This window comes from Oryctolagus cuniculus, chromosome 2, assembly GCF_051225735.1.
Source record: "Oryctolagus cuniculus isolate XC-2025 breed Fujian yellow rabbit chromosome 2, ASM5122573v1, whole genome shotgun sequence".
Lineage (NCBI taxonomy): Eukaryota > Metazoa > Chordata > Mammalia > Lagomorpha > Leporidae > Oryctolagus > Oryctolagus cuniculus.
The window spans coordinates 90880522-90895590 of NC_142868.1; the positions used below are offsets into that span (position 1 = coordinate 90880522).

Genomic DNA, 15069 nt, shown 5'->3' on the forward strand with positions numbered 1-15069 from the left:
TTCTGTAATAAGATTTTCCGTGACTTAACTCATTTTAGCATGATTTTTCCTTTCTATTTGGTAGCTTCCCAGGGCCCACATGCACACAGGCCCTGGAAGAGCCTGCTCCTGATTAGTCTCTCAAACCTTAGCATCCCTCTGGTGATAACACACTGGGCCAAGCTCCCATATCAGCTGGTTACAGGAGTGTTCAGCAGTCTGGGGACATAGCGTTATAATGAAGTGTGGTCTAACTACTAAGGAGACAAATGTGTGGGCCATGTGGATTCATGGAGAAGTTGATCTGAAAGATGTTAATGATCAAAGCAAGGCTCACTTTCAGTTGTATGTGATAATTAACAACCTTGAGCACTACATGTGTGTATACAAACACAGCTGGAAGGATGTGGAGAGGTTATTTACTCAGCACGTATTATATTGAATACCCAGAAATACATGTGAGTGAAACACAGTCTTTGGTTTCAAGGAAGTTACATTTCTTCCTGGAGGAACTTATATTTTCTGGAGCATTAAATCTTAAGCATGGTTGGTATTTTTCCAAAAGGAGAATTTCAAAACAAACAGTAGGAGCTATTGCTTTTTAAATGTAGTTATGGGTAAATGAAAAAAAAAAAAAAAAAAAAAAAACCAAGACCCCACTCAAGTCTAAGAGTGTCATAAGTATGTTTGAAGGTGTTGGTATGTTATATGTGTTTCTTTGGAATTGACTTCGTAAATAGAATGAACACTTTGTGACTCAAAGTGATGTGGATCTAATTACAATTGCTCTTCAAGAAATATATTGAACTACAGAATTACCTCACCCAAATTGAATGTGGGACCCTGGTTTATTTCCTGCAGTGAAAGTACTTAGGTGGGTATTTATTGACGTGATAGGCAGGAAAGAAAGGAGGAAGGCCCTAGGTTTGAAGTTCACATTTGTTTGCTTTACAATTAAAGAGAATTCTCTTTAATCACTTCCCTCTACTACAGTTACTGTTAAGAAAAACATACTTAGACTTCCTGGCAAACACAGAACATAAATGTATCTACGGAGTTAGAAGAAGGAAAAAGTGCAACTAACAGTTCTTCCTTTTTTTTTTTTTTTTTTTATTGAGGGAGGGACACTGTGTTTCATGTTTCAAGCTTATTTTTATCGTCAGTCCATGTTTTCCAGTAGTGTTACGTTTGACAGTGTGTTCATGTTGTCAGATTCCAATGTGGTAGTTTGTATTCCCCACAAAGTTGTTTGTATTAGGATTTAGTTTTCACTGTGAACCGTGTCTATAGACCGGTGGTTTTCAGGCGGGCGGAGGGGAAGGCCTTTGGGAGATGCTTTGTTGTCACACTGTAGGTGCTGTTAACATTGAGTTAGCAGAGACCAAGGATGCAGCTGAACATCCTGGTGTCTACAGGACGGCCCCTCCCCCACAACAGTTTCCCAGTCCAAGCATCAACAGTGTGGAGGTTAAAGTTTTATGCAAATAATGTTAATGAACTTCTTTTATCATAGTAACATGGGGGGGAAGTTTACTGTGGTTCCTGTGGAAGGTGCAGCTATTTGGAATTAAAAAAGTTGAATTTGGAAAGAAAAATTTGGTATGAACAAAGCAACAACAGACTGAGAGATGAAAGGAATTTGAAATAGTGCATGAAGGATTTTCATATACAACTGAGACTGAAACCCTATACTAATATCCCTAATGTAGAAGCAGGACCCAGCCTATTGTCTGTCTCCCTTTAGCCCAAGGTATCTTTGCCTATCTTTGTTTTAGGATTAACCACATATCAAAAGGAATTCACCAAGCTGAGGGACTAACCACATTTGCTTCTCCAATAAGACTTTGTTGGCCATTGTTAGGAGAATTCTAGGTCTGGGGCAGAAGGTAACTACCATTTACATGTATCCACCAGACCAACTAAAGCACACCTGCCCATCATAAAAATTTCCTATAGAACTGACCAATTAGAGGAAGGTCATGAGCACTACTCACCAACCAGGAACATGGATGTGAGCTGATCACGCGCCTCTCATCCCCAATTTCAATCTGTAAGAACCTTCCCCTTTAAATCCTTGGAGAGCCTGGGAATTAAGCAGTATCTGCCTGGCTCCTTGCTCTGCACTTTATGTAGGAGGTGAAGACCCCCAATGCTGAACAAAGATACAAGAGAGAAAAGGATACCTGGACAAGGCCCTTTAAGGGTGGGTAGTGGCTCTAAGTCGAGATGGCAAGGCTACACAATAGAGAAAACAAAGTATATATATTCTAGTGTGCAGTTTGCTCCCCTCTTCCCCATTGTCTGGGTACCCAGAAGTGCACAGTCTTCACGACGCCTCTTAAAGTAGGGCAACCATCTCCCTCTTTTCCATTTACTTATCACCTAAGTTTTATGGCTCAGAAATGGGCTTTTGTTCTGTGAAGTGGGCCCATATCCCATTTTAACACACAAACCAATATTTTTTGCTCTACTTTGACATCCAGTGTCATGTAAAGTTTTGTGTTTTTAACCCCATCCGCTAGCTGTTAGAAATTTTTCCACTTGGAGCTAAGTGTTTTATTCTTTGTTTTAAGAGAATACTGGGGGCCGGCGCTGTGGAGTGGTGGGTAAAACTACTGCCTGTAGTGCCAGCATTCCATATGGGCACAGGTTCGAGTTCCGGCTGCTCTACTTCCCATCCAGCTCTCTGCTATGGCCTGGGGAAGCAGAAGAAGATGGTCTAAGTCCTTGGGCCCCTGCACCTGCGTGGGAGACCTGAAAGAAGCTTTAGCCATTGTGGCCATCTGGGGAGTGAACCAGCAGGTGGAAGACCTCTCCCTTCCTCTGCCTCTGTGTTAACTCTGCCTTTCAAATAAATAAATGAAATCTTTTTTTTTTTTTAAAAAAAAAAAGAGAATACTTGGTGCTGATGCTGTAGTATAGAAGGTTAAGCCTCTGCCTGCAGTGCTGGGATCCCATAAGGGCACCGGTTTGAGTCTCAGCTGCTCCACTTCTGATCCAGATCCCTGCTAATGCACCTGTGAAAGCAGCGGAAGAAGGCCCAAGTACTTGGGCGCCAGCACCCATGTGGGAGACCCAGAAGAAGCTCCTGGCTCCTGGCTTTCACCTGGCTTAGCCCTAGCCGTTGCTGCCATTTGGGGGATGAACCCCTGGGTGGAAGATCTCTCTCTTTCTACCTCTCTCTCTCCTTCTCTCAAATAAATAAATAAATCTTTAAACAGCAGAAAAGAAAACAAAGGCTAGTACACTATTAAAACTTACTTGCGGCCGGTGCCGAGGCTCATTAGGCTAATCCTCCACCTTGTGGCGCTGGCACACCGGGTTCTAGTCCCGGTCGGGGTGCCGGATTCTGTCCCGGTTGCCCCTCTTCCAGGTCAGCTCTCTGCTGTGGCCAGGGAGTGCAGTGGAGGATGGCCCAAGTGCTTGGGTCCTGCACCCCATGGGAGACCAGGATAAGTACCTGGCTCCTGCCATCGGATCAGCGCGGTGCACCGGCCATTGGAGGGTGAACCAACTGCAAAAGGAAGACCTTTCTCTCTGTCTCTCTCTCTCACTGTCCACTCTGCCTGTCAAAAAAAACCAAAAAAACCAAAAAAACAAAACCAAACAAAAAAACAACTTACTTGCCTTTGAATATCCTATCTTTTGACAATGAACCATGCATTTCTACTTTTCATATACCCCTTTTTTTTGTTTAAGTTTCTGTTCCTTTTTTCTTTAAAGATTTATTTTATGTATTTGAAAGTCAGTGTTACAGAGAGAGGGAGAGCTAGGTCCATGTAAGACAGAAGAGTTGGCTCCTGGTCCTTGCCTGAGACTACAAGTGTGACCTCTTAAAGTCACTTAACCTGTTTCAAATGAGGACTCTTTAAATATCTGCCTGGCCATGAGAACTACAGATATTCTCTTTTCAGAGGCTTTTTTTTTTTTTAAATAGTCTGTGAAGTTTGATCTGAGTCCTGATGAAGACATTTCAGTTTCTTTGCAGGTTCTTTAACCTCTGGTGTAACAGTTGTCTGTGCCTACACACACACACCCACACACACACACACCCACACACACATAGTTGCCTGTAATGATTAACTTAAACTATTATTTTGACATTTCTAACGTTGCCTGAGGCTGGGGAGAAATATATGGGATGATTTACTTTATATTACATAGAGCTTCTGTTCTTGCCACCAGCCACTAGAGGGACTGTCCTACAACCTGAACAATTGCCATGATCTACAATGAAATTCTTAGGGATACTATTTAAGCTGTGTTTTTAGGAATTTGAGAAAACCAAATGTCATTGAAAAGTTTATTTTGCATGAAGAAGTAGTCTTATACATCAGTTAATTTAGGACTAAGGGTATTTCTGCTATTAATGTAAAACCTGTGACTTTTTTTTCTTTTTTTGTTTATTTGACAGCGGTTAGACAGTGAGAAAGAGAGACAAAGATCTTCCTTCCATTGGTTCACCCCCCAAATGGCCACTATGGCTGGAGCTATGCTGATCCGAAACCAGGAGTCAGGTGCTTCCTCCTGGTCTCCCATGCCGGTGCAGGGCCTAAGCACTTGGGCCATCCTCCACTGCCCTCCTGGGCCACAGCAGAGAGCTGGAGTGGAAGAGGAGCAACTGGGACTAGAACCCGGTGCCCATTTTGGATGCCGGCGCTGCAGGCGGAGGGTTAACCAACCTGTGACTTTTTTTTTTTTTTTAAGAGGATACATCTTCCCTTTAAAAAACATTTATTTATTTGAAAGGTAGAGTTAGAGAGAAAGGAGAGACAGATTTGTGTGTGTGTGTGTGTGTGTGTGTGTGTATGAGAGAGAGAGAGAAAGGGAGAGAGAATCGATCTTCCATCATCTGGTTCACTCCCTAAATGACCACAATGTTCAGGGCTGGGCCAGGATGAAGTCAGGAGCTTTATGTGGTCTCCTATGTGGGTGGCAGGGGCCCAAGCAAGTGGGCCATCTGCTGCTGCCTTCCCAGGTGCATTAGCAGGGAGTTAGATTATAAGTGGAGCAGCTGGGACTCTTAACAGTCGTCCATATGGGATGCTGGCACTGCAGGTGTTGGATTAACCTGCTGTGCCACAGCACTGGCTCTGAGCCTATGACTTCTAAGGCTGTGAAGTTTTTTGACATGGTTCCCCAATTGACAGTTTGGTCATGAAAAGCCTTGGATCAGTCCATGGCTGCTTTTATGGGAGTCTGATTCTGATGTGTTCATGTGAAACCACGTTTAATAGGCCATAGTGTAGAGATATAAGGGCTTGATGGGAAAAGAGTTTTAAAGGTGTTAATATGGCATACCTTATTACTGGATGCAATTTATGCTTTCCTGTTTGCCTATTTTAAATCCTAAACTCAACAAGGTTATAAACATTTTTATGTGCAGTATAATTTTTGGAAAAGTTGGTTGTAAACAATTCATCATAATCTGAGTTTGAGAAACCCAAGGGGCATAAGGCAGTTAATGAGTGAATGAACATATAGACTGGATCAAAGAGAGAGGACGAGAGTAGGTACAACGGCATCACAGTACTCTTGAGCTGTGGTTAATAATAAGAGTGATGGAAAGGAAGGAGCTGTTGGAAGAGGTGCTAGGTAATTAGTACTTTTGAAACACTAGCTTTTGCAGTTTATATTGAAGAAATGTTCTTTTTAACCTCTTGATTTCAAAAGTAATATGAAGGTACTTCAAAAAGTTCATGAACAAATACAATTAAAAGTATTTTGATGCCAGACAGTTTTCAAATCTATGCATAGTTTTTGTTAATATGCATTTCCATGAACTTTTCGAAGTCTGTTACTTTGGTGAAAAAATGCACAGTAATTGTAGCAACAAATTCAAACAACACCGGAAAACAGAAGTGCAGGAAATAAAAGATTCAAGTCATTTTCTCATTACTTCCCTGGTTCTGCACCGTAATGGTACTAATTTAAACAGTTTAATTATTTATGATATTTACATTTGTTTTTGATACATTTTATAGTCATTGTCGTATTCATAATTATTGTAATATGGCATTGTACGGAGTAATAAATATAAGTCTCTTTGTCATTCCACTCCCTATAGGTAATTAAAAATAATTATTTTATTACAGGAATTTTTAAAAAAGATTTTATTATTTATTTATTTGAAATGCAGAGTTACAGAGGGAGAGACAGAGAAATCTTACACATGTTGGTTCACTCCTCAGATGGCATTTACAGCTAAGGCTAGGCCAGGCTGAAGCCAGGAGCCAGGAGTTTCAACTGGGTCTCCTTCCTGGGTGGCAGGGGCCCAAGGACTTGGACCATCCTTTGCTACTTTCCCAGGCCATTAGCAGGGAGCTGGATTGGAACCACTGCCCATAAGGGATGCTGGCATTGCAGGTAGCAGCTTAACCTGCTCTACCACAATGCTGGACCCAGGAATTTTTAAACATTCACATAAGTAGAGAGAAGAGTCTTGAACTCCTGTGTGTCCATTATCTGGTTTTAATCTTGTTGCATATGTTTCTCAAACACATACTGAATTATTTTAATGAAGACCCTAGATATCTTATGTTGTTATTGAATATTCAGAATGAATCTAAGACACAGAGATGTCAGACTATATCCAAAATATGCTTATTATACTTTATTTTTTCCAGCCAAAGCTGGGAGCCAGGACCACCTTCTGGGTCTTCCTTGTGGGTGAAGGGGCCCAAACACTTGGGCCATTTTCTGCTATGTTACCCAGGCTGTTAGCAGGGATCTGGATCAGAAGTGGAGCAGCCAGGACGTGAACCGGCACCCATATGCGATGCCGATGTTGCAGGTGGTGACTTCTATGCTACATGCTGGCCCCAAGATTTATTTTATTTGTTTGAAAGGCAGAGTGACAGAGAGGGGACACACACATACTCACACACACAACACTCTCTCTCTCACACACACCACAGATCTTCTATCTGCTGGTTTACTTCCTAAATGGCCACAATGATGGCTGGTGCTGAGTCAGACTGAAGCCAGGAACACAGAACTCCATACGTGTTTCCTACATGGATCGTATGGGCCCAGGTACTTGGGCTGTTTTCTGTTGTTTTCCCAGGTGTATTAGGGAGCTGGATTGGAAGTAGAGCAGCTGGGACTAAACTGGCGCTCTGATATAGGAAGCTGGCATTGCAAGTGATGTCTTTTTTTTTTTTTTTTTTAAGATTTATTTGATTTATTTATTTGCTTGAAAGGCAGTGTTACAGAGAGGCAGCAGTAGAGGCAGAGAGAGAGACACACACCCACACACCCACACACCATCCACTGGTCACTCCCCAGGTGACTGCAACGGCTAGAGCAGGCCCATCTGAAGCCAGGAGCCAGGAGCCAGGAGCTTCTTCTGGGTCTTCCACGTGGGTGCAGGGGCCCAAGGACTTAGGCCATCTTCTACTGCTTTCCCAGGCTATAGCAGAGAGCTGGATTGGACGTGGAGCAGCCAGGACTCAAACTGGCACCCATATGGGATGCTGGTACTGCAGGTAGTGGCTTTACCCTCTACTGCTGGCCCCCTGACATTCTTTTTTAAGAAGTACATATTTTTCTCCTCACATTTATCAAGTACATTGCTATTTTTCATGTGAAACTTTATGTAAAACTATATTTTAATATAGGAATGTCAGGGATTCAAAATTCAGCTTTTGATTTGTTCTATTTTGGGACCATGTTGTTTTCCAGGTTCACCTGTTACACTTGCCCTTTCACTTTTCTGCAGGCTTTCAGCAGACCTCGCATCTCACTTCTTATGAAATTATAACTCCCTGGAGATTAACTAGAGAGCGACGGGAAGCACCGAGGCCCTCCCCAAATCAGGTGAGTTCCCTGTGGAGCCTGTGTATTTACTTAAAGATCTTTGTTCCACAAAGATGTGATTTGTAGCAGTCATTGCTTCTGGGAGTTATTAGTCAGCTAATTAATTGGTTTAGTGCCATGTAGTACTGATGTCCCAGGGATGTTATTCTAGTAAAAGCAACACATTGAGCTTTAGTACCTTTTTTTTTTTTTCCAAAAAGTCAAAATGATCAACTTGAAATATAACAGGATGAAGTAGTTAAATAGAACTGTATAACCTGGAAGTTGATTACATTGATTTTTAACCCTAACTGACAGTGGTCACAGCAGTTTGATTATAACAAGAATGAACTGTACTTAGTATGTGTTAGAATAATTGGTGCTATATCTTCTCTGACTCTGGAAATTAGTGATATGTTTAATGCATATAGTTCATACTTGGGAATATTAACTCAAAAATGAGTTTTATTTCCATTTTGAAAGGAACTTACTGTGCTATAAGTGGGATAACTAATGCACAAAAAATACTTTTATACTATTTTCTCCTAGGAAATTTGTTCAGAAATCATATATTTGGACTTGAATTGATTTTGCAAATGCGTTAACTTTATAGAAGTATAATGTAAGTCTGTTTTAGTTTAGCAGTGAGAGATAGTGAAGGATACAATTGGGTTTATAACCTCTGAATTGCTGATACACTCATACTTGCAAAGCCCCTTGCATGTTATTTAGGAACTGGGCCTAGTAAAAGGAACACTGCATCTAAAATCAGGAGCTTTGTGGGTTGGTTATTCAACTCCGTTTACTCCTTCATCAGTGAGGAAAAAATGGCTTTAAGATCTCTTTCTAATAGAACAATTTATGATTTTTTTTTCCTTGTTCTTGGCTTGAACTGGACAGCCTACCCTGTGATGATGTTTTCCCTTAGAGTGGAATTAATCTCTGATGGCTCATTGGTCTTCTTTCCTAGATGATGGGCTTGTTAGCACAGGGACTATGCTTTCTTCTTTATTGTGTCTCTGGTGATATCTTCATCAGTACTGCACACATGGAGACATGGAGACTTGTGGCTGTAGTAAATAACTGTCGCTTATATACCTTGGTGATTATCTGGGAAAGTGGCACTGGGGGAGTTGCGGCAGAGTAACTCAATGTAGGGAAGACAGTCCCCTCAGCGTGAAGATGTGCATGCAAGTCGCCTAACTCATTGACTTTAGGTGCCATCAGTTGAAAGACACTTTTTTTTAATGTTATTCTGTGTCCCACTAGCAAGCTGTGGTGTTGCCTGTTAGATTGCTCTTCTTTGTATGACACGTCCCTAGTTCAGAGATCTTACTATAAGAGGGGAAAAGTACATTTTAGAACTGATGAATGAGGGAAGCCTTGGAGAGGTATATAGTCACAAAAGAGTATAAGTTTCTTTTCAGATTTTGGGTAACTAAAACTAGGGGTAATCTCTTGAAACTACGAGATTTATTTTGTTTAAAACAAAAGGAAGATACTGTAGGTGGTAGCGGGATGTCTCTGATGTTATAGCCTCTTTAAATAGTAAATGAATTTAAGAAGCGTTTAGGTAAGCATGCAGGTGAGTTTCCACCATCCATTATTAAAGGGCAGTAGAGATGATCACAATGTCACAAGGTAGTTTTTATTATTTAAGGATAGATAACAAAGATGATTCTGTACAATAATTGGAGTCAGTACCAAATTATTCAGATTCAGGATGGAATTTCCTGTGTCTCAGAAATTATGTTTTGTTGGAAATTCACAAGATGGGGTTTTATTCTTCTTTTCTTCTCTGTGTCTAGGTATCTTACGTCATTCCGATTGAAGGCAAGGAGCATGTTATTCACTTGGAGAGGAACATGTAAGATTTCCTTTGGCTTTTTAGTAATTTTCCTCCAATAGTATATTGATTTCTTTTCTAGTTACTGTTTGGTAGATACTGAACCCAGGATGAAAGCAGATTTAGCTGTTCATCGTCAGCTCTACACAGAAGCACGCCTGCCTCTAGAGAAGCATAGTGGAATCTGTGCTTTGACTGGGTAGGCAGTGACTTCTAAGGAGGAAAGAGGGCAGAACAACGCTAAGCATTGCATTTATTTTCAAATTCACTACTCAAGGGAGCAGAGGGTGGATGGGTGTCGGCAGATAGGGGAGAAGGGGAGATGGCAGTGCCTGAGCAGAGTCAGACTGTGGAAAGAACTTGAGATTCTACAGGCTGTTCACATAGAGTTAGTGAAGGTAAAGGATGCATACAATGGATCAGGACAAACTAGTGCAGGTCATCATGTGGAGTTTGCAGACAGCTGAGGACCACGTCCAGGGTCCTTCCTCAGTTGCGCAGATGTACTGTGTCTTCAGATTCTGATATACTGAGATGTATGTGTGTGTGTGACACATCATATTTTTACAGGAGCCCAGCAAAAGTTCACTGAAAGGATCTTTCATACTATGCTGGCCATATAGCTAAAGTGAGGCTATGTAACTAATTAAACCAAATGAAAACCGTCAGTTTATCCATCTCCAAACAGTTTAGACATGATTATGCTGGGTGCCTTCAGGAGACTTTTGAACTTTAAGTAGCACATCCTAAGTCACTAGTTTGTATGTTGCATCTCCTGCCTTGTCCATAGACCTGGAGATAAGCACAGAGCTGCTCCAGTCCTGCTTGCATGAGAACCCCATGTAGCTGCTGCTGCTGCTGCTGCTTTTTAAAGATTTATTTGTAAGTCGGAGTTACAGAGGGCGGGGCACACATACATGTGTGCACAGATCGATTTTCCATCTGCTGTTTCACTTCCCTACATGGCTGCAGTGCCCAGTGCTGAGTTTGGCTGAAGCCAGGGGCAGGAGCTTCCTCTGGGTTTCTCCCATGTGGCTGGCAGGGGCCCAGGCACTTGAGCCACCTTCTGCTGCTTTTCCCAGGCCATTAGTAGGGAACAGGATTGGAAGTGGAGCAGCTGGGACATGAACTCGCTCCCATAACGGATGCTGGCATGCCACGTAGTGCCTTTACCTGCTACTCCACAATGCTGGACCCTCTGTGTGGCTTGTTCTTAATATGAAGTGAAGCTTCAGAATTCAAATATTCTTTCCTTTAACAGCTGACCCAGAATTTTACCTCTGTACTTAGGTTAAGGCATTGAATCTTAAATGACTGTAAAAAAACACTTGATTTTCTTCTATTAATATGAAGTTCTGTGCATAACCTAATGTATACTATTTTTGTGAAATATATCAGAAAAATTTAGCGACATAATTTACGTTGTATTACGTTGTTTGCAACCCGCAATTTATGACCATAAGAACAAATACGTGGCTTAGTTACTTAAGGGTAATTCTTAAACTATTTCACGTTCAAATCTGTTTTTGAGTTTCTAGCTTTATAGTAGCACATTCTTTATGTAATACTAATTTATCAAATGAAACTTTTATTCACTACTGCTTATCTCTTTGTGGAATAATGCCTTACGAATTGTGTCTTCTGTTGTAGATAGATTACATAAACTGTGTCTTTTGTTCCTCTTCCAGTGACCTTTTGCCTAAAGATTTTGTAGTTTATACCTATAGTGAGGAAGGGGCTCTGATCTCTGACCATCCCAACGTGGAGGTAATGTATTTTCCTTTTCATCTACAGTAAAATTTACAATTTAAATTCTATTCAAGTACCTGGGACTGTTACATAGTACACCTCCACAGGACACCTTAACATTAAAATACATGTGCTCTGGCAGAAGTAGATGCATTTACATAGATTAACCTGGACTTTATAGGTCTCCAAGGGCTTAAGGATTTTTTTTAAAGATTAGGAAAATGATCTTCTATTTAATGATAATCTTTACTGATTATGAAGGGGGAAGTTGATATGTTTGAAAAATAGGAGTTACTTTTGCTGTTGTTGAATGTTAATATCCTGAAAAGCAGGGGCCAGTTCTGCAGTTAGTGACCCCTGCATTCCATACTGGAGTGCTGATTCAAATCCCAGCTATGCTACTTCTGATCCAGCTTCCTGCTGATGTACCTGGAAACAGCAGATATTGGCCCAAGATCTTGCGCCCTTCCTACCTACATGGGAAGTTCCTGGTTGCTGGCTTTGGCCTGCCCCAGCCCTAGCAGTTGTAGGCATTTGGGGAGTGAACCATTGGATGAAAGATTCTTTCTCTCTGTCACTCTGCCTTTCAAATCAAATCAATGAATCAGTCTGTCTCTAAAAGCACATCTTACTTCCTTGTTAAGCATTTTTTTTTAAAGATTCTATTTATTTGAGAGGTAGAGTTACAGACAGTGAGAGGAAGAGACAGAGAGAAAGGTCTTCCTTCCGTTGGTTCACTCCCAAATGGCTGCAACTGCCAGAGCTGTGCTGTTCTGAAGCTGGGAGCCAGGAGTTTCTTCCCGGTCTCTCATGCAGGTGCAGGGACCCAAGAACTTGGGCCATCTTCTACTGCTTTCCCAGGCCATAGCAGAGAGCTGGATTGGAAGAGGAGCAGCCAGGACTAGAACCAGCGCCCATATGGGATGCCAGCACCACAGGCAGAGGATTAACCTACTGTGCCATGGGGCTGGCCCCCATGTTTTTTTTTTTTTTAAACTTTTATTTAATGCATATAAATTTCCAAAGTACGACTTATGGATTACAATGGCTTCCCCCCCATACCGTCCCTCCCACCCACAACCCTCCCCTTTCCCACTCCCTCTCCCCTTCCATTCACATCAAGATTCATTTTCGATAATCTTAATATACAGAAGATCAGCTTAGTATACATTAAGTATGGATTTCAACAGTTTGCTCCCACACAGAAACATAAAGTGAAAAATAATAGATGATTTTTTTAAATGATGATGAAATCAGAGCAGACCTATTGTCATGTTTAATCCCAGTGCGAGTCAAGTTGGGAATTGATAATTTCTTTTTTTTTTTTTTTTTTTTTTTTACAGAGGATCAGTTTAGTATGCATTAAGTAAGGATTTTAACAGTTTGCACCCCCATAGAAACACAAAGTGAAATATATTGTTTGAGTACTCGTTATAGCATTAAATCTCAATGTACAGCACATTAAGGATAGAGATCCTACATGAGGAGTAAGTGCACAGTGACTCCTGTTGTTGACTTTACCAATTGACACTCCTGTCTATGGCATCAGTAATCTCCCTATGCTCCAGTCATGAGTTTCCAAGGCTATGGAAGCCCTCTGAGTTCTCCGACTCTTATCTTGTTTAGACAAGGTCATAGTCAAAGTGGAGGTTCTCTCCTCCCTTCAGAGAAAGGTACCTCCTTCTTTGATGACCTGTTCTTTCCACTGGGATCTCACTCGCAGAGATCTTTTGCCAGAGTGTCTTGGCTTTCCATGCCTGAAATACTCTCATGAGCTTTTCAGCCAGCTCCGAATGCCTTTAGGGCTGATTCTGAGGCCAGAGTGCTATTTAGGACATCTGCCATTCTATGAGTCTGCTGAGTATCTCACTTCCCATGTTGGATCACTCTCCCCTTTATTTACTCCATCGGTTAGCGTTAGCAGGTACTAGACTTGTCTATGTGCTCCCTTTGACTCCCAGTCCCTTCACCATGACCAACTGTGAACTGAAACTGATCACCTGGAACAGTGAGATGGCATTGGTACATGCCACCTCGATGGGATTGAATTGGAATCCCCTGGTATGCTTCCAACTCCACCACTTGGGGCAAGTCAGCCTGAGCATGTCCCAAATTATACATCTCTTCCCTCTCCCATTCCCACCACCATGTTCAACAGGGATCACATTTCAGTTAATTTTCAACACTTAAGAATAACTGTGCATCAATTACAGATCTAAACCAGTCATACTAAGTAGAACAGATAAAAAAACTACTAAGAGGGATAATGTATTTAGTTGTTCATTAACAGTCAGGGCTATGCTGATCAAGCCACCATTTCCCATAGTGTCCACCTCACTCCAACAGGTTTCCCTCTTGGTGTTCAGTCAGTCGTCACCGATACCATAGGGAGAACATATGGTATTTGTCCCTTTGGGACTGGCTTATTTCACTCAGCATGATGTGTTCCAGATTCCTCCATTTTGTTGCAAATGACTGGATTTCGTTGTTTCTTACTACGGTATAGTATTCTAAAGAGTACATATCCCATAATTTCTTTATCCAGTCTATCGTTGATGGGCATTTAGGTTGGTTCCAGGTCTTAGCTATTGTGAATTGAGCTGCAATAAACATTAGGGTGCAGACCTCTTTTTTGTTTGCCAATTTAAATTCCTTTGGGTAAATTCCAAGGAGTGGGATGGCTGGGTCGAACGGTAGGGTTATCTTCAGGTTTCTGAGGAATCTCCAGACTGACTTCCATAGTGGCTTGACCAGTTTGCATTCCCACCAACAGTGGGTTAGTGTCCCTTTTTCCCCACATCCTCTCCAGCATCTGTTGTTGGTAGATTTCTGCATGTGAGCCATTCTAACCGGGGTGAGGTGAAACCTCATTGTGGTTTTGATTTGCATTTCCCTGATTGCTAATGACCTTGAACATTTTTTCATGTGCCTGTTGGCCATTTGGATTTCCTCTTTTGAAAAATGTCTATTGAGGTCCTTGGCCCATCTCTTAAGTGGGTTGTTGGTTTTGTTTTTGTGGAGTTTCTTGATCTCTTTGTAGATTCTGGTTATTAACCCTTTATCTGTTGCATAGTTTGCAAATATTTTTTCCCATTCTGTCGGTTGTCTTTTCACTCTCCTGACTGTTTCTTTTGCAGTACAGAAACTTCTCAATTTGATGCAATCCCAATAGTTGATTTTGGCTTTGACTGCCTGTGCCTCCCGGGTCTTTTCCAGAAATTCTTTGCCTGTGCCAATATCTTGAAGGGTTTCTCCAATGTTCTCTAGTAACTTGATGGTGTCAGGTCGTAGATTTAGGTCTTTAATCCATGTTGAGTGGATTTTTGTGTAAGGTGTAAGGTAGGGGTCTTGCTTCATGATTCTGCACGTGGAAATCCAATTTTCCCAGCACCATTTATTGAATAGACTGTCCTTGCTCCAGGAATTAGTTTTAGATCCTTGATCAAATATAAGTTGGCTGTAGATGTTTGGGTTGATTTCTGGTGTTTCAATTCTGTTCCATTGGTCTATCCATCTGTTTCTGTACCAGTACCATGCTGTTTTAATTACAACTGCCCTGTAGTATGTCCTGAAATCTGGTATTGTGATGCCTCCGGCTTTGTTTTTGTTGTACAAGATTGCTTTAGCTATTCGAGGTCTCTTGTGCCTCCATATAAATTTCAGCACCATTTTTTCCAGATCTGAGAAGAAGGTCTTCG

The 15069-nt window shown here is 41.5% G+C and overlaps 1 protein-coding gene across 1 annotated transcript in view; it reads left to right on the forward strand.

Moving 5' to 3' along the window:
- Positions 1-15069, forward strand: part of ADAM9 (ADAM metallopeptidase domain 9) — a 137392-nt gene that overhangs the window by 4374 nt on the left and 117949 nt on the right. Inside the window, exons 2-4 of the mRNA XM_002720772.5 lie at positions 7700-7797; positions 9585-9643; positions 11311-11389. Coding sequence (XP_002720818.1) covers positions 7700-7797; positions 9585-9643; positions 11311-11389 — 236 coding nt within the window. The remainder of the gene's footprint in view (positions 1-7699; positions 7798-9584; positions 9644-11310; positions 11390-15069) is intronic.